Source organism: Thermobia domestica, chromosome 2 (assembly GCF_964235325.1).
Source record: "Thermobia domestica chromosome 2, izTheDome1.hap1.1, whole genome shotgun sequence".
Lineage (NCBI taxonomy): Eukaryota > Metazoa > Arthropoda > Insecta > Zygentoma > Lepismatidae > Thermobia > Thermobia domestica.
In genome coordinates this window covers 120,598,698-120,619,737 of record NC_137455.1, presented here as the reverse complement: position 1 = coordinate 120,619,737, position 21,040 = coordinate 120,598,698, and the positions used below count along the sequence as shown (strand labels likewise).

General features: G+C 33.8%; 1 protein-coding gene across 2 annotated transcripts in view; it reads left to right on the top strand.

The window, feature by feature from the left end:
• LOC145675132 (inactive dipeptidyl peptidase 10) overlaps nucleotides 1-10,555 on the top strand; it is a 528,307-nt gene extending 517,752 nt beyond the window's left edge. For both annotated transcript variants that reach the window (XM_081745500.1, XM_081745506.1), the window contains 2 exons: nucleotides 1,431-1,636; nucleotides 3,788-10,555. In XM_081745500.1, coding sequence (XP_081601626.1) covers nucleotides 1,431-1,636; nucleotides 3,788-3,895 — 314 coding nt within the window. In that variant the 3' untranslated portion in view covers nucleotides 3,896-10,555. The remainder of the gene's footprint in view (nucleotides 1-1,430; nucleotides 1,637-3,787) is intronic.
• The last annotated feature ends 10,485 nt before the right edge of the window (nucleotides 10,556-21,040 follow it).

The window sequence follows — 21,040 nt, the reverse complement described above, 5'->3', positions numbered from 1 at the left end:
CCTATTTCGTAAAGCAGTAGGCTTGTGTAGGGACTAAAATTATAAAGTCTCAACTCTAATTGGCCCAGTAGTTTTATTGAAAGTTCAGTTCCCACCATCAGATCTATAATTCCTTTATGTGCTAAATTGCTAGCTGTTGTTCATATTTTAAAACTATTGAAAGTAGCTGCTAATGAATGAATGTCTACATTCGTGCTGCAAAATACACTACATATACGGACTGATTGGTTAGTAGCAATCACCGCAGACATTTCTTTCATTGAAGTTAATGGCCAGAAATACGATCGAATATTATTTGTAGTACATACCGTTTGCCGAAATAGTATGTATGAACGTACAAAAATACAGTAATTAGATAGTAATTACAGTACAAATTTATACAGCAAAAATACAATATAAATTTGTAGGTATTATTATTTCAGAAATAATGGAATGAAAATTCAGAAGTGTTCTGTATATTTTAAAAGCTATTTCAGGCTAAAAGAGCAAGTGAATAATAAGTGGAACTATAAAGTATAACTAAATGAAATCCTGATTTAAAGTACACGACATTTGGAACTGATTTGTTGGTTGAGTGGTCATGTGTCAGCAGCGAGTTTTTATAAAACTGAACCTACAGTTTAGAGTAAAATCTGAACCTCGGTAGCACGTACGGTGCTCTTCATACCGGAATCGAACACAGAACTCGATGTATCCAATTCAATGGGTTATATTTACGATTATGTGACATGTAGTAAGATATTTCTATTCTTTACACGTATATGTTGTATACGTATCACTGTCTATATTAGCGTAGTTTGCTAATATACGAGATAGGAATTTCATTAGAGTGGAACGTAAGAATTTCCAAACTTGTTAAAATACGTCATTGTTAAAATACCATTATAAGCATAGTTACTGAGACTTCAACTCCTATGACTTCAGCTCGCTGAACCATTTTAAAATTTCATAGGATGTAGATATTGCATATACGATATCTCAAGTCGATTACTGCATGCAAAAATTAAAAACAGTTCATGAGTTACAAGTTTTAGATATTATTTTCAAATTAGTACTTTTTAAAAAGTTTAATTATTTAATTGTTCATATACATTATACACTCACAATCTATCTGAAGCTATAATACTGAGCTGTTCTGAGCCCACTCTTGGAAGCTATAATACTTTCCTGTATTTATGTATTGTAAGGAAAATTTACATGGTGATTATCTACATAACTATGGTGACTGACTACGTAACTGTGTAAATCGATACTGATATAATTCATAACGTTCATAAACATTGTGGAAGTTAAATAGCTTTACTCAAAATGTTATTTACAATTATTGTGAATCAAAACTGAATTTTCAGATCTAATTTGAGAATTTAAATAACTATCATTATAGTACAGTATTTAATATTTTTCACTATTTCTTTGCATTATTCTTTCAGATTCAGCATTTACAGAAAGAGTGTTAGGTATGCCCAGTGAAAACTATAAGGGTTATGTAGAAGCCGATGCAACACAAAGGGGGCGCCACATTCCACATCATTCCCTTTTACTTCTTCATGGTATGGCTGACGTCACAGCACCATATCAGCAAGGAATGTCACTTGCGCATGCCTTATCTGATGAAAATATACTTTTTCAATATCAAGTAAGTTACGTTAAATTTCAATAATGTAAATATTTATTTAAATTTAATAATAGCCAATGTGTGTTTTGTAAATGTTCTTGAACATTGAAGTAGAATGATCATTAATGTTGAAGTTGAAGTATTGTCATGTTTTGTTCATACCAGGAATATGAAGAAAATTAACGCTGCAACTTTTGCCCTTATTCTATTCATTCTATTCTATACTTCTGAATGACAATTCATATGTACGTGTAAATAATAAGCGTTCTTGTAATGAAGGCAGTCGAAGTATCGATACTACGCAGATTTATTGGGGCTACTATGGATGACATAAAGAATAGAAGTTTAATTGATAACCAGTAGGTATATAGAAAATATTCGAATTCGTTCCCCCTTAGGATACATACTTCAATGAAAATATAATTATAAAAACCCATAGGATACTCTTTCTTGATATAAACTCTGAAGTGCCTACCCCCTTAAGATAATCCTTTAATTAAAATGACACGACAAAATCCTTAAGGAAGTTAGGGCTACCATTTAAGATTTATTTCAAGTGATAAACCTCTTTCCCGTGATATGATTACAAAGAACATTCTACATCGCTTTCAATGTAGCGCAAAAATATAGAACATGTCCTATTCCTTCGCCCTTAAAACTGGAATTATCAAAAACGTAATGACACGTGTCCCCTTATTTTTAATCAAGATTTTATATGCTGAGTTTTATCATCCTAACTTGAGAGGCACTTGACATTCTCTATTTTTTCGTAAATTTTGAATCCTCTATATCCCTTGAGCATACCCATTTTAATCGAAGCATCATGAAAAATCAGATCGAGGCAGGTGTAAATTAAGTTCCAAAGTACATTTCAAATATTTCATACTCCCGGTGGTAGCTCATGTGCTTCGGATCAAAAGTTAAGCTGTAGATCCACGTCTCATATAGCCTCGATGCTGAAAAGGGCGGTAAATTCTGATCCAACTTACAATCAAACGATTAAGCAGATTTCGTACGATGCAATCCTATACAAAGATCACTTCCATTTTATACATTGTATTAGATGAAAAATATACATCGATATATCGAAATCTGACAACCTATGGATGGAGAAATTGTGGTCCACATTATTTTCTAACTTAATCTAACCTAAACTTACCGAACGTGACCTAACCTAATCGTTTTTATTCAGTATTGCTACACTGTTAAAAATTTCTGAAATTTGAGAAAGAGTTTCTTATCTCTGTACCGGGACAATATTTTCTTAGAAATGAGATTTGGCAATTCTCATTCATAAGGAAAGTAACAGTATATTTTCTCATTTCGCTTTATACAATCTAATCTACTTTTCTTCATTTCTCATTAATGAGAGTTTCAAACTCTTGTTTCTAAGAAAAGATATTGTCGGTGTTTAGATAAGAAACACTTGTTTCTCAAATTTAAGAAAGTGTTTTTAACAGTGTAAAAGACGAGGGATATGGTATTCTCGTCTTGTGTCGTGAATTTTGTGGAAGTTTCGTCTCATTTCTCGAAGGATTCTTTCTCGTCTTGTCTTGCTGTATAAATGTATGTACTTAAGTTTTGGAAGTAATATTAGTAGAATTTTGCACTTAGCAATAGGATCTTGAAATGCTATACAGAGGTAACTGTTTAATAATTAGCAATAATAATTATAAAAGATACATATTAGCAAGGTTCCTTAATCGATATTCATATCCAAATGAATTACTACCACTGTTTTTGACAAGTTAAACTCTTAGAGCATATGTGAAATGTAAAAATGCAATTTAAACTTCTGATCTCTTACAAATATGAGAATTATCATGTTTCTCGTCTCGACCTGAGCTTTAAAAATGTACTTTTCGTCTTCTTTGGACACGAAACGAGAAATATCACGTCTCGTGAGCAATATTAGTTTTATACAATGAACCACACGGGGCCAAAATAGTAACAAAGTCCAAACTTCATAAAGCATTGTTTCAAATAATAATTTTAATTTAATCTATAGTTAACAATTATCAAAATCCATATGACTGTTGTATCATATGCATAAAGTAACTTATAAAGCACAGTCGTTTTAATGCAGACGGTGGGCATTATATTATTGCATGTAATGAATCAATGTGATTGATTTGCTAATGTCCCATGTCTTCTTTGTTTTATCCATTGTAGAGCTATGCTAACGAAGATCATACTTTAAAAGGTGTTATAGGGCATGTGTACCAAACTATGGAAGATTTTCTACGCAACTGTCTCTCCTTAGACGAGGAAGAATCTTGAAGACACTAGTTTACAATCATCACAATCGATGAATGTGCCTCATCGTGGAAGTTTGAACAGTTCAAGCTAGAGAACTTGAAATAAATTAAGACACAGAGAAAGATTAACTTCTTGCAAAATATTTTAACTGTTCGTTTTTTCAGGGACAGGTTTGGAAAGAGCAATAGGTAGTTAGTGTAGTTTATTTTTTCTTAATTTTTCTTCTCAAAACAAACGGAACACAGTGAAGACAAGTGAAGCAACATGGTAGTAGTGGCTTCTATGAAGCAACACGTCCACGTCGATATAATGATTTTCCCCGTACCTGAATATTTAATTGTTGAGTGATCAACAGCGTATGTGCGGCAGTCAATATTTTAACTGCATTGTTGTGATCATGAATATTACTCTACGATAAGCAAGCAAAGAAATAAGTAAGTGTTCGAAGAAAGTTGGACAATGAAAAAAAATCAAACGTCGTCTGCTAATAGGCCTAAACTGTCTCCTCAAGTGGTTTCATACTAATATAAACCCACTATCTGTCAAAAAAGAAAAAGAAAAAAAACAGTAAAATAAGGTGATGGAAATCAACTTGCAAAAGACTTTTACAGTGTTTGAGAGATGTCAAAGCGTGTTCAAAGGACGAGAAGAGGTGAGAGAAGGGCTTGCGTTCTTGTGAACTTCTACGCCGATCATATGTTATGTTTAAATTTATCTGTGTTGAATTGACAATATTTACTACCCTAAATTACTTTCGACTACGGTGTTTTAAGTAGGAAATTGAATGAAAAAATTAAATAAATTTGATTTAAATATGAGATCTCGCTAGTAGAATAATTCTCAATACAATAAGAACACTATGTACAATATTCTTAAAAGCAATATATATATAACGCTTAATTTGTTACATTCATCCTTCAATTCTAACTTATTGTGATCATTTTCAAAGTTGAGGAACTTCAGGGAATATATTTTATCACCTGTTTATTAAAAGTGATGTAACTATATAAATAACACTCACAAGAATTCCGTATTATTTAATCCTATACCTGAGTACACATTCACTGTCCTTTCAAACTGTCGATTTCTTGATTAAGATTACCGGTATTCACAATTGTGTATTTTGAGTGCAAAAAGAGCATCGAACTATAATCAAACATTGTAGTTTGTTTCTATTAAACCTACCTATAAGTTGTATTTGCGAATTTAAGATAATATGTATATGTATTAGTTTTGCACTACCGTAAGCATACTGTAATTTTAAAAAAGAGCAAATGTAATTTAAATGTATTTATTAATATTTTATGAAGAAACAACAATATGCCTTATCAATATTTAATTTCAATTATATAAAGTTTGAAGTGTTATAATTAATATGTTAAATCAGTTACAATCAAAAGGCTTAACACTTTTTTTAAATAACAGCATTGTATTTTCATATCTTATCTAATCTTCCGCAGTCATAGTATGTGGATTTGCCTTCACATGATTTCCTTAAGTAAAAAATCAATGAAAGTACTGAGTCGAAACTAATTTAAACTCATTTAGAAGAAATAATTGAAAGAGATTAGATAATCAGAAGATTCAATTTTATAATCAAACATACAAGTTTGATTACACTGAGAGCTTATGTGATTGAACGTTGGTGCCATAAGTGACTATAGCAGTTTATAGTATTTCGTATAAATACTATGAAAATGTAGAGAATTCATAATTGATTTTGAAACGAAACCGAGTAAAACCGTTTACGAGAAGTAATAAATGTTATTTTCTTTATATCATTTCATGTAATATATTTTAAAACAAATAAACAACGAAAAATGAAGTTAATTTACACATGTTTTATTCTTTATTGGTCGCACTTTTATCTTATGCATTTTGTATCTCTAGATTTTCACTTGTTTGTGTCTGAAAGATATGTTTTCTGATATTGTGAAAATACAATTATTGAATAAATTGTTTATTTAATATGTAGAAATTTGATACTACGACTCAATAACGAAAGATATTTATGTAAAAGTCATATTTGTCTTTATGCAGAAAGTAATTTATAAGCCGAATTAATAATTTATTGTGTGTAAAATGATTGTGATAAAGTGTCCTTGGAATTGATAAACAGAATTGATTCTTTCATTATTATAAAGTGGCATTCATGTTACAGGAAATGTCAAATATCAAATGGAGAAAGCAACGAAATATATATTTGAGGGAGTGAAACGATTATATTTAGTTAAAAATTTCATAAATGAGAATTTCATACTGTACGTATATATATACAATTTTTGAAACAAGTTACATAATTTAAAATTGTGTATAAATAATTTATGTAATATAACATTTATGTTTATCCATTGTTATCGTTCACATCAGAAGTTGTGACGGAATTACTTTTGGCCAGAAATTTCACTTTGACAGACTTTGTCAGCCAAAAATCCAATCTTTAACTTGAACTAGAAGGAAATAAAATATATATGCTATATATCTATAAAATAACCGCAGAGCAGGTTATGTATAATAAAGGAAATTGGTTTAAACAAAATTTTCTCATATTACATAGAGAATTTTATCGACAAAATACAACCTTCAAGTTGGATTAAAAGGAAACGACAGCCATTGTACGGTATAATGTACATCTACACGAAAACTTTGCATGACATATATAAATGATTAAATAAATTGGTATAGACAAAATTTTCTCTAAGTAGTTAGAGATTTTCATCAATCAAAGTCAATATACGCCTTGAATTAAAAGGAAAAATAATACTAGTATTGAATGTATCTGCACGAATACATTGCATAGTAAGTTAATAATTAAATAAACTGATGTAGGCCAAATTTTACAAGGCAAGTTCCAATTTTCAAGTCAAATTATAACGGAATAAAAGTACTTGGATTGTGTATATCTGCACGAAAACATTGAATAGTAGATTAAATAACTAAAGCAATATTTGTTAGTACCTAGTATCAACATAAATATTTACTAGGTTCATAAATAAATGCATTTATATTACTTTACGGGTAGTACATTTTCTTGGTTATAAACTGAACTAAAATATTATAAACATTCGTTCTTATTGTTTGTTTATATATTATTATTTAAGATTATGATATTCAGAAATAACCATGTTATTCAACTGTTATTATGCTTGTTGCTTGTTCTAAATATGTTTTATATGCAAATAAGAAACACAACTACGAGGATATATTTTTCAACCTCTGTTAAGCCACCAGAAAAGAACAAGATGAGATAACGAAACGGGAATAAGACAAAGTTGTTCATTGCACGCCGCCCATCCCGCACACCAAAAACCACATTCTGACGTGAAATCATTGTGGAGTAGCAAGTATGAATACATACCAACTGTAATCGAAGCGTTCGCCAAGTGTGAACTACGTGATGTTATCCGATTTCTCCAGGAGCTAGGACATAGTATAGCTTGAATTATTCGTCGCATAGGCTTTATGGAGGAAACTTTATAAGTGATGGCTGTGTTCATGAGTGATGTAGAAAGTTTAAATTAGAACTTACCAATGTAGCCAATGTGTAATGAGAGTACCAAATGGTGGTAATCTGTGGTGACAGACGTGTGATGAACGCGTGAATCATACGGATCGTAAAACGTGTAGGTTAGAAATTCTGAACTGTCTGTTCTTGGAATTTCAGGGAACTCAGTAGAAATTGAATTCCATCACTTAGTTCACACTTCGCGCGCGCTTTAATTACACTCAATACGTTTTCACGCTTGCTACTCCACAATGATTGAACGTCAGAATCTTTCTTTCGGTGTGGAGGATGGACGATGCCCAATAAAGAATTTGTCTTATTCCCATTTTGTCATCTCGCATGGCTCTCTTCTGCTGGCTTAACGGAGATTTAAAAATATCCCTCGTAGTAAATCAATAATAATGGTTTTCGGAGGGGTGAGAGAATAATTTAATATGACATTCATATTAAAAAGAATATATCAAAATGATAATATACTGTTTGATATAAAAATCGATCTTAAGTCGGTATTTAAATGTATATATCTATATCAATATTTCATGTCAACGAATATTACGAAATTTATCATGGAACTGTTCTACTTGTGGTACTCTTAATCGTAATGATAATGGATGAAAACGTTCATATTTCCATTAACACGAAATAACGCTGCACTAATTAAAATGGCGTTTAAAATACTGTTTTCTTCGTAATACAATCAAAAGAAGCGAAAAGAAAACCAGTGAATCATATTTATTTATTGACAATACTCATGAACAAGTATGAATACTTTTATAGGCTATTTAGTATATACATCATAGCTCACACACTAATTAGGTAGGGCGTATGAAAGATAGATTTCTAGAAACGAGGCGAAGAAACGACGGGACTCATCTATTTTTTTCTGAAATGAAAATAAAAGCATGTGAATAGAATTAATATAGTAAAAGTGCTCGTAGGAAAAATTACGTAATGCGTTAAGTGCTTTCGCAGTGGTTTCATATCCTCATACCAATGCGACAAAGTAATGTCAACTGCTTCATAAACAAGATTTTCCAGATGAAGTGAATAATAAACGTAGTAAGGTCATATGGCATCTATGAAAAAATAATATTTTGTTGGAAAATAACTTTTTAGATACAACATAAAAAGTACAGAAGATTAAACTTGTTACCTCACAGAGAATTTTCTAGAGAATCGAAATTATTTTCACAGAAACCTAGAATATGGTTAGTTTTTCTTATAAATGATTATTTCTTATTTTAATTATAAATATGATAAACGATTTGAAGCTTAATTACCTTGTTTACAAAGCTAATATCCATGAATTTGTATTGTAGTACTATAAGTTTCAATAGTAATACTCTATCTTTTTCATGAATTACCACATTAGAAATTAATTTCACGAACCTTATAGTGCCATAAAACCTAATGATATTTCTATATTCTAATGACACTTCAAACTAAGTAACCACTATCGGAACCACCAATATTGTTAATTTTTGGCAAAAATATACTCCTGACAACTTAATGCTCAAACTGACATTGTAGGAAATTTATTTCATGTTTATAAATGTACAGTGAAAGAGTGTCCGTTGGTCTTCGTTATAAAATACTATATTATTGAGTTCACACTGTATAGTATACTCCAAGAGTTCAAATTATAATCTTATGATTTCTGAAAAATAAGTGAGTATGGGTTTCCGTAATTATTTGAAAGTTCATGTGCAGTAACTTACATAAAATTCACTATGACCTTTTTCAAATATCTTTAAATTAATGTATCTAATATCAATCTTATTATATTAATATTGTTTTCTATTTAGTACCAATCAAACTTTAGATGTAATATCGAAGATCTCAATTGTTAGTTTCACCAATAATCGTTAAATGTAATGTATTATCCAGAAATTTATCGTCTTATTGAGAAAAATATCTATATCATCATCATCTCTTGGGAATAGTTATTATTACATTTTAAATCATTTGACTGAAGGAGTACTTAGAATCTTTGTAAATTTTAATACCATCAGTAAGTGTTGGCATTTAACGAATATTAGTGAAACAGGCGGTTTAGAGTTAAGTAATGTTGATATACGTTTTTAGATTATTATAATAAAGTCCATCATATATATTTACGTTTGATTATAACTTTCTGGATTTAAGAATCAAAAGAAAATTAAGTTTGATTTTACATATATTGATTTAATTATATAAAATCACATATTTTTTAATATCAGTTTCATAACTTTTGTGTTTTCATAAGAGCTTCAAATTGTTTTGAACAAAATGCATTCTACTTCTCTTAAAGATTATCCAAAATTTAATATGCTGTGTAGTTTTGGACTTTTGTACTTACGAGAGAGAGACATGTGTGTTAATATTTGTGAATGAGCAATATTGGTAGTTACCTTCTCAATTCTGAAATACATATCATGGAAACTTATTCAATGTTTTTGGTACATATAAGCTATCAAGTACTGCAACTAAAACAACAACTATCCACAGTCAGGTTGAGAAAAGAGGAGGAGAAACCAACATAATTATTATTAATGGTGCTATTTTCAATTGAATAACTGTAAACCATTTATCAATAACCAAAACTACACGTGTCACTTAAAAATAATATAAACTTTTTCCATAAATGCTAGAACTCTTTGAACAAAAAGTTCTGGTGTCGGTTTGTTACTTTTTTTTACAAGAAATTTTTAACTTTTATGGAACAATACGGAACATGAAATACCACATTTTATTTCTTCCATCAGGTAATGATACGTTTATGGGAATTTCGAGGTATGAGACATAAAACACAAATATGAAATGTAAATATATCAATTTTGTCTTTATTTCAAAAATCAGTAAAAACGGACTATTTCACTTTTACATAATATTTGCAGTAGACGAACGGCAGTTTACTTTATGCCTTAGATGCGCAATATTGCCTTATCTATAAAATATATATAAATACATATAATTATGAATAAGTGATATGTTGCAACCTCAAGCAGTATCCCCATTTAAGTGACTTTTGTTCACTTACTAGCTAAATCACATTTTTGAAAGAGAATTAACTCGTTTCACGCCCTTAGTTACAAAAGGGGCTTATTGTGTGAAATCTGTGCCTCTTTATGTTGTATATTAATAAAAATACCAATTGTATTACTTATTATTTTATATTTATAGCAATAAAATCTCTCGCAACACTTATTTTGTTTTTATTTTATTATAACATTGAGTTTCCTGTCTATCTATCCTGGAGTGAAAAATCTTAGAACTGATGAAGAGGGAGGTCCATAGGTTTATCATAATTTTTAACACACTTCTTAAAATATCCCAGCAGATTTCTTTTCAACATACTAGGATCAATAACATTAGTTGTATCTCCTGGAGATAAAATTTCCCAACATACATGTTGGATTTTAAAATTTTTAATATGGTAAAGTCAATACTGATACAGGCAAAGTCCATATACTTCTGGATGAGTTTTGAAAATCTGTATCTATAAATAAGATGATGAATGGAAAGGCAAGTTGGATAGGTAATATGCCAATCAATTAATTAATAATATGGAAAGAAAAATGTTCCTAGTCTGTAATGAAATATGTGAAATGAGATAGTGGCAAAAATATTTCCTGAAGTCGGAACGTTAACCCTTTATTTCTGTTTAATATTGCTCTTCCTATGCAATGAAAACGATAATAGGATGCGATGAACTATTTTATATATATATATATATATATATATATATATATATATATATGGATTCAGCGTCAGAAGAGGACGTGTCCATCTTTCAAATCAATTTCAACCTGAAATTATAGACCTGTTCCAATATTAAATTCACATACTTTGGAAATCTACCATAGTTTTACTAAAATGTAAAACAAATTTTTCCTTCCAACTAAACCCTGGGTAGTTATATATATATACAGTATGACGCTAAATTCGTTGTACAAAGGCAGAGGAGTGATTCCTGAGAGTAAAACAAACAAACAGTTCCAATAAACAGGGCGAAAACACCATCGTTTACGTGTTATAGACGGCCGAAATCATGAAAAAATGAATTTTAAAGGTTCATAGCTTCAAAATTATAAAAACTACCTTGGTCAGGTCAAGACTTCACTTAGGAACTAGTATGTGTCTTATCCAAAAATGCGTGTTTCAGAATCCTGAGGTGCTTTCACAACAATTTTTAATAAGGGAGTTTGACTACGGGCCTTTAATATAAAGTATTTTCCAACTACCTCCATAAAAATTGTTGCGTGAGTACCTTAGGATTCTAAAGCATGTATTTTTGGATAGAGAACATACTAGTTCCTAAGTGAAGTCTTGAGCCGGCTACGGTAGGTACCATAGTTTTGGAGCTATGGACCTTTAGAATTCATTTTTTCATATTCTCGGCAACCTATAACACGTAAACGATGTGGTTTTCGCCCTATGTTTATATCATTTTTTTGTGTGTTTTTTTTTTTTTTACTCTCAGGAATTACTCCTCTACTTTTGTACAACGAATTTAGCGCCATACTGTATATATATATATATATATATATATATATATATATATATATATATATATATATATATATATATATATATATATATATATAGAGAGAGAGAGAGAGAGAGAGAGAGAGAGAGAGAGAGAGAGAGAGAGAGATAGATGTGTATATAGATATAATTTGTATTACAAAAAGTTTGACAACTTGCATTGGAGAACATTGTTCAAAATTACACATGAGGTATAAAATTTGGCAACCAGGCTGAAGACTGAGTGCCCTGCTTTATTGTTGCTTCTTGTTTTGTAAGAAGTGAATGGTTATTGACGAAAAAAAGCTGTAAATATGGAACAGTAGAACCTGATTCTCTACCCTTTTCTGCCAGCAATGAAACCACAACAGTGCATCGAAAAAGGTACAAACGCTACGCAATATTGATCCAAGTGGCTGTTCACAACATTTATAAAGCTACTTTATGTAGTAATCAGTGAGTGCGACCCTTTTTCGCTAGTAGCTTTTTCCAAATTGTGTAACTGCGCAAAGATACATGTATAAAATTATATTTAAAACAATCTCCAGACTCTAAATGGAAGTCGCTTGAAGCTTTGAATGCCTTGCTGTGCTTTCATTGTTCCATATCTGTGACAAACGTGTTCCTTTTTAGTTTTGAAGTACATACAAATGTTCTCAGTCGCCAAAATTAAAAAAGCGACTGTAAATGTGGAACAGGAAAAAATGTTTGTCTACAGTTTCTAGAACAACAAAATCACAACAGAGCACTGTAAAAGATGCAAACTCTCTCCAATCTTGATCCAAAGTGACTGTGAACACACATGAATAATGTGAATAAGAATCCAATTATTAATGTTTAGGGATGTGACAAGATTTAGAAACAGAGTAGGAATGGAGAAACAAGGAATTTGCCTCTAAATGGCAAACTATGCATTTAGCAGAAACGTTATCTGAGCTGTCTAAAGCTTATAAATCTAAACATGCTCAAAAGGAATCAAGTATTAACCCTAGATTAGGCGCGTGGGTGACAGGGTCCCCCAGTGATTTTTGTCTCAAACTGGCAACACTGTGTGTTGCTTTTCGAAGTCGCGCCTTTCAGTAAATGATCGTTAATTGTTGGTGTTTGATGTGGCGGCAGTAGTACACTTCTGTTTACCGTCTACAGTTTGTAAGAAATAAATTATCTCTGCAGCAGCGTGTTTGGGTAACAAATGTCAACCGCACACCTATGTACGTAACAAATAAAATATCAAAACGCCGGAAGACAGAGACGGCAAAAGATAAACTGTTGTTCTGCAATGGCCTGAGGAGGAAGAGGAGGAGGAGAAGGTGTGTTCTGATGACAGTGATTATGAAATTTATCACATGAGTGCATGTAATACCCAATACTGAAACGGAACAAGATGATCTATGGTGATATTTTTTGATCTTCTAAATATATTTGCAATCAATGCACTTTGCATCCTGAAATTCAACACCAGTTCACCTCAATTGTTACGAAGGACTTTTTGGAGGATATCGCATGGGAAATGACAAAATCTCAGATACAAGGGCGATGCTCTAATCTCTAAGTTCTTGTTGAAATTAGGGAGAGAGACTGATTTCGATTCTTAGTTAGTGTTGAGGAAGAGGGAATGATCGATCTTGAAAAGCCATGAGGGTCCAGAGCAGTGTTTCTTTCAGAAATAAGATTCCGGGGGGCACACTTAGTATCCTATCGGGCACTTCTGACACTATTCTATTTATTATTATACCTAGTCTAGCCATAAATACTGTCACAAACTTTTGGCTTTGACTGTAGAACCTGTTGTGCAGGTGGCAAGGTACAATTTAACTCAAGGTCAGCTCTGCCCAGTGTGTGTCGAACAGGGAAAGAGAACGGGTGGATCTGCTTCGCTTAAGCATGGAGTGGAGTGAGTACGAAAATATAGTTGCAGTGATTGCCTTGCATAAGGGTGGAAATTACCGAGTGAGATTTTGAAACAGCTGAAACATCTGAAAATCAGCAAAAGATTTGTTTACCGGACAATCCAGCAATTTACTGAGACCGGTAGTGTACGTGACCGGCCAAGGGATGGTAGTCCTCGCAGTGTGAGAACAGTGGCAGCTGTTAAAGCAGTGGCTGCTCGTGTGCGGCGAAATCCACTCCGGAAGCAGAAGATCATGGCACGGCAACTCAATATGGCCCCAAGATCAATGTCCAGGTTATTTTGTAAAGACCTGAAGGTCAGAGCTTATCGGCGGAGCACGGGGCATTTCTTGCCACCACAGCTGAAGCAGCAGAGGAAACTGAAAGCAAGACAGCTCCTACAGCGGTACACCGACAATGGACATAGGCAAATCCTCTTTACCGACGAGAAAATTTTTACCATTGAAGAGAACTTTAATCGCCAAAATGATAGGACATATGCGGCAAGCTCTCGAGAAGCTCGTGGGAGAGTTCTTAAGGTTCAGAGGGGTCACCACCCCTCCTCAGTCATGGTTTGTTGGGGCGTGGGCTATGAAGGCCAGACCAGGCTTCACTTTTGTGAGCAAGGTGTAAAAACAAGTGCCAGGGTATATGTGGAAACTGTTCTGGAGCCTATTGTGAAGGACTTGAGTGACACCATGTTTAACAATGATCACTGGACCTTCCAGGAGGATTCTGGGCCAGCTCATAAGGCAAGGACGACACAACAGTGGTTGGAGGCCAATGTTCCAGATTTCATCTCCAGTGCTGAGTTGCCTTCTGGTAGCTCCGATTTAAACCCTCTGGACTACAAACTGTGGGCAGTGTTAGAAGACATGGTCTGCAAGACACCCTTCACTTGAAAGTTTGAAGCGTTCCTTGGTGGCAGCAGTGGCGGATTTTCCGATGATACTCTCCGTACTGCAATAGATAACTGGTCCAAGACACTCAAAGTCTGTGTGCGTGCCAATGGAAGACATTTTGAAGTTTGATAGGTGCCAATTGTAAAGAACGTATGTGGTTGTAACATATTAAAAGAAAATTGAAAATATCTCAAACCGTATTTCATATATTCACTAAAAAGTGATGACAGAATTTATGGCTAGACTATAAACGTATTATTTTGGTCTGTTCCGGGGGGCACTCTCAGATCTCCGAGGGGCAGTGCCCCCAAAAAACTGGTCTGGAAGAAACATTGGTCCAGAAGACGTTGGCATGCCTGTGGATGAGGATGAGGCAAAACTACAAGGAAGTGTAAGAAATGTAAGAAATGGAGTGTGGAGAACATCTCGAAGTTTATTTTTCTGTAACATGTTTGCAGTCAGTCTAATAATCATTAAAAAAAGTCTATTGTATCTACTAGTACACTGTTTACAACCAAAACTATAACCTGTAATTAACATTTTATAAAACAAATGAAAAAATCATCATTTAAAGATGATTTTACTTATTCTAGATATATTTTAATAGGTGGGTGACCTGTCACCCACGCGCCTAATTATGTAACACAAACGTACGCGCCTAACTGAGGGTTAGTTATAATAATAAAAAAGGAAGTATGTAGTATGTTATACGCGAACATAAAAGTTATTCACAGAACATACACATAAATAAACAGTACATCCGCTTCTTACTCATTCCGTTTCTTCTTGGGCATGGCGTCTGAAAATCTTTGTGGTGCGTGTTTCAGCCAGTTTTTGATACTGTCTTTGATGTCCTTTCAGTCAGGCTCGGGGCACTGGCGCAAATCCCGGGGGGACGAGGGGGACATGTCCCCCCCAATCTTGGACCTGGGGGGGACTGTCCCCCCCAATAATCTGATTTAAAAAGTGCTTTTTCGGATAAGTGTCATTATTTATGTCCGACTGCTCCAAAGGAATGTAAAATGAAATTGATTTCTCTTGGCTTTTCCATTTTTTTTTCTAAAAAAGAATCGTATTCTGTAGTATTTCAAACTGAACGTCGTGCTGTAGTGAGTTTAGTAGTCTCATCAATATGTATTAATTCCGCTTCCGCTATTTGGGCACAAATTGCAATAAATGCCAGAGGAGGATATGCCCCTCTCCTCATGCTGGAAAGTTGTCTCAGCTGTAGGTACGGGCACACATTCCGGGGAAATGGGGAGACATGTCCCCCCCAACATTGGAACTGGAGGCTCTCCCAATAATCCGATTTGAAAAGTGCTTTTTGCAGATAACTGTGATGAGTTGTGTCCGACTGGCACAAAGGAAAGTGAGATGAAATTTGTTTCTCTTGGCTTTTCCATTTTTAATGAAAATGAAGGCGTGCGACTGTGCGTGACGTAACCTGATATGAAATCTTATCTCCTCCTCTCCCCTAGGCCCTAGCACACGAAGAGTATATAGACTATCCAACGTCAGTAGAACCCATCTTTTCAGTAAATGCGCATTTAATCTATTTGTAGTATCAGCCTAGGCATCTACTCATGCTTCGTAAGCTAACTAACTCTATAGCCTATGGAATCCGGAGGTTCAATGCCGCGTTCACAAAAGCTCTCCACTGACTTCTATTTTTAGCCAACTGGATCCAGTTTCTAGTTTGTATTCCTATCTCTGCGAGATCCATCTTAATATTGTCTTCCCATCTGCGCCTAGATCTTCTTAAAAGTCGTTTTCCGATTGGTCTTACCACTAACACTTTGAAAGCGTTCCTACTTTCTTCCATCCTGGCTACATGTCCTGCCCACCTAAGCCTCCTAGACTTGATGACCTTAACAATGTTTGGTAAGCCGTATAATTTACGTAGTTCGTCGTTATGAAGTTTCCACCATTCCCCATTCCCGTTCCTCTTGGTCCGAATATTTCTCTCGGGATCTTGTTCTCAAATACTTTCAGTCTATGCTCTGCACTCAGTAAGCGACCATGTTTCGAAACCATACAGAACAACAGGTATGATTATCGTTTTATACATTTTAAGCTTCAAATCCCTCGACAGAATTCGCGACGACAAGAGGTTTTGAACTGAATAATAACACGAATTCCCTGTTTTTAGTCGACATTTAATTTCTTCGTGAATATGATTTTCGTCTGTTAATATTGATCCTAGATATTTGAAAGAATCCACTTTATCAAAAGTATTATTTAAAATTTTAACACATACATGAATTGCCGTATTACGGTCCCGACGCACTTCCATGTATTTAGTTTTCTCTGCATTTATTTCTAAACCCATGTCCATGCAAGCGCGTCTAATAAGACCTTTGCATTTCTTTCTATTTTTCTCCTATCATCCCCTACTAAGTTTACATAATCAGCGTACGCATAACCTGGTGAACACTGTTCAGCTCTAGGCCCTGGTTGCTATCTTTGATTTTTCTTATAGCGTATTCCAGGACAAATTTGAATAATAATGGCGACAACGCATCTTCTTGTTTCAGGCCATTGTTAACGTGAAAGCTCGTGGCCAAAAATTTTCCTACCCGGACTTTACTTTGGGATTCATTTAAACATGCCTTAATTGATCTAAGTAGCTTTATCGGTATTCCAAATTCTGTAAGAACGTTGTACAATGTTTCTCTCCTAACCGAGTTATAAGCCTTTCTAAAATCAATAAATAGTTGATGTACCGGACTACTGTATTCCCGCTTGTTTTCAAGTATTTGGCGAATGGTAAATATTTGGTCGATAGTTGATCGATTTCGTCTAAATCCACACTGATAATTTCCAAACATTTCATCTGCGTATGGGGTCAATATTGCTAATAGAATGTTTGAAAGGATTTTATAGGATATTAACAGAAGAGAGATGACTCGATAATTATTGCAGCCAGTTTTGTCGCCTTTCTTGTGGATTGGAACAATGATTGATTCTTCCCACTCTTGTGGCAATTCTTCCTTGTTGTAGATAAGGAGAATGAGTTTGTGTATCTTGTTCCACAATTTTTTGCCTCCAGCTAAAATTAACTCAGCCGGAATTTCGTGTACACCCGAGATTTGTGTTTCTTTAATTTCTTTATAGCGATTTTTACTTCTATTCGATTGGGTTCTGGAATATATGGTTCTGCGGTGTGTATCTTCCTTTCTCCACGCACATTAGTTTTTGGCTGCGTGTTAAGCAAATCGTCAAAGAAATCTTTCCATCTATTTAAAATGCTGTCTGTATCAGTGAGAACTGTTCCATCAGCTTTCTTTCATATATAAGAACGAGGTTCATAGCCTTTCTTAAATTCGTTGATCCCTTTATACATGTCCCGAATGTTTTTATTTTTACTATTATCTTCAAGTTCCAAAATTTTAGCTTTCAAAATATCGCGTTTCTTTGTTCTAAGAGTTTTGGAAGTTCCTCGCCTGATGTCTACGAAATTTTGTGTAGTTATTTCATTCGGATTTTGTAGCCAACGTAATTTTGCCTGTTTTCTCTTCTCTGCTAGTTCGAACCATGGTTTGTTCCTACGTATTTCCGCGTGTCCCAATTTTTCTTTTGAGAGAGGATGTTTCGTAAGCAAAGAAAAGAATTCAATTGCTGGAACATTTTTCTCTATAATCTTAAGGTTACATCTGTTAAGTAAAGAGTATAACTTGCGTCAGATTTCCGAAACGATTCCTGTAATGTTATTGAGATTATAATCATTTTGCTCAAAGAGTATTGTTGCGTCATACATAATTGATATTCTTTCTTCATGGTTTTGGGGAAGGCGTCATTTATATTATTATATTACTATAAAACAATTTTAACGTGGATCTTTGTGGATGCCTAATTAGAAACATACCAATTATAAATATGCATGTATTCAGATTTCAGAATGTTTTCACATCAGTGATTTGTAATACTGATATGTACTACTACTTCATCTACATCACCTAATATATAATATACTCTACAACAGTTGATCAGATTCATCTACCGTAATATGAGTTTCATCTCCCTTATCTAGAATAAGCCTCAAATCTGCCCACCTTCCAATGTTGAAGACAACCAATGGCGTATTTAGGATTTTCTTTCAAGGGCTATGCCCAACACAAGGAAAGAAGTGGGCAATTGCCCACCTGAGTTTGAGAATTAAATATATTTTAATTTATGCATTTTGAAGTTATAATGGCAAGAATTACAGATCGATAAATCCTATATGATATGATACAAAAATTTAGAGGTGAATCTAACCCTTTATTCTATTCATACAAGAAAAAGAAAACATCCTCTTGGCCGTCCTAATTTCCCGGGCTAATTATTCCCCCGTTTTGATTTTCTTTAATGCAAACATTTCCTTCATTTAAAAATAACTAAACGACATAATTGTTCCTTTGTTATAATAACTAAAGTCCTGTCATGTTGATATCCGCGCATGTTGGTGTGGTACATTAGTTTCGCTTATCAACTCTTCTTAGTTTTGGTGTTACTGATGACGGCCAACTTGAATCACAACTGACAACGGTCGATAAAGTATGATAGGCGAAATGAAAGTAGTAACGTCAAGAAAAAGAAACAGAAAAATAGAAAGGATGACAGAAAGAACTATTAAGGACGCAGTTCTTATATGGAATGAAATTTGACAAATACAGTATTATTTCTGAACAAAAAGCATAAGAAAATGGAAAGTCAATGACATTCTTAAAAATGGTAAGAAGGATTATTGTTGTACGTGGAATGCGTAAAACTAACAAATTATTTCGAGGGGAGAATGAGCCCGATAGCCTCCTAAATACGTCACTGAAAACAATTCTGCTCCCCTGATCCTGACGTTGCTATATATATGGGAACGTCTTACCTGTCCCCCCAATGTTGAAGACAGATTTGCGCCTTTGGCTCGGGGAGATCTTTCTAGTAGAACCTGTCGAAGAAAATTAAGCATGTAAGTAGCCATTGTTCCATGTAACAACGAAGTGGTTTGAGTGCAAAATTACACTGTTGATCATCTTCATCTTACCCTGATCACCTTCATCTCCTACAGCACATCATAAAATGTAATCACTCCAAAAACATTTCAATTCTACAAACAATCGCGAAGCCTCAGGTCCCTTAATAGCATTTTAGGCACACAAGCTTTCATTTATATAAAATAGGTTGGTAACACTGACAATCGGGTGCTTAGCCACGGGGATACTCACAATATGTTAGCGCTGTATTAAATAACATTTATGTCTAGTTTGGTACTGCTATGTTGAATGGAAGTTATGAAAACATATAATTCTAAATAAAATGTTGGCAGGACAGTAAAGTACGATGTTTTATGGATTGTGGAGCCACTCAGTACTTTTGTATTGCGCCGAATAACGTCCATGTCAAGTTTTACGAAACTAGGTATAACTGAATGGAAGAATTTGAACAATCAATGTAAAACAAAATGGAGTGGCAACACTGAATCCAATCAGGACCAATCAGGACGTTTGCGACGGTTCTGTATGAATGAAGATTCATTAAGTAGCAAGTATCTACGTGAGCACAATAGCAAAGGCTGCAGTGATACAAGATGGGGTAAATGTTTCTGAGTTAAGTATCTAATAGCTTCCGAATTACATATCAAGACTCTCTCAGGCCTTACAGTTCCTCATTATTTGATTTCTGGACACGGGCAGAGACAGAAACGAAAAGCAGGATTATAAGGTTCTATTTGCTATAATTTCACTATCTAGGGACCTAAAACATACGTCAGAAGTTAAATAGGGATAAATACTTTCAAATAAATTATCGATCCTTGAAAATGCTATAGTGACCAAACTTGGTAAAGGAGTAGGGTACATCAGGAAACTACGAATTTTAAAGCACTGATATCTCGTTCTCAGCTTCTATAGAAGACATCTGAACATCAATGTTGCAAATCATCTATGGGTTAATAAAAATTGTAATAATAACAGTGATATTATAAATTAAAATATTTCGGCCATTACTAGTAAAAATAGTGCTTGCATTTGTAGCACTACAAATATAAGAACTCCACTAGTAAATACTAGTACTACGACTAGGGTTACTATATGTCCGTATTTTGAACGGACAATCCGTATGTTAAAGGTTCGTTCTGTATCCGGGCTGTATGTTGTGAAACTGAATTAAATGTCAAATGTTTTATTTAAATAGTTGTTTCATTTACAATTACGTCATTTACAAGTTTGTGCGAGCGTACGGGGGTTACAAATAATCGTCAACAACGAATTAATTGAAAAGTACGGATATTTGCTTCATTCTCGCACATTACAGCACAGACACGGACAGAGGCTTTAACACACGGACTGTTCGCACAAAATATGGACATATGTTAAACCTAATAGTAGT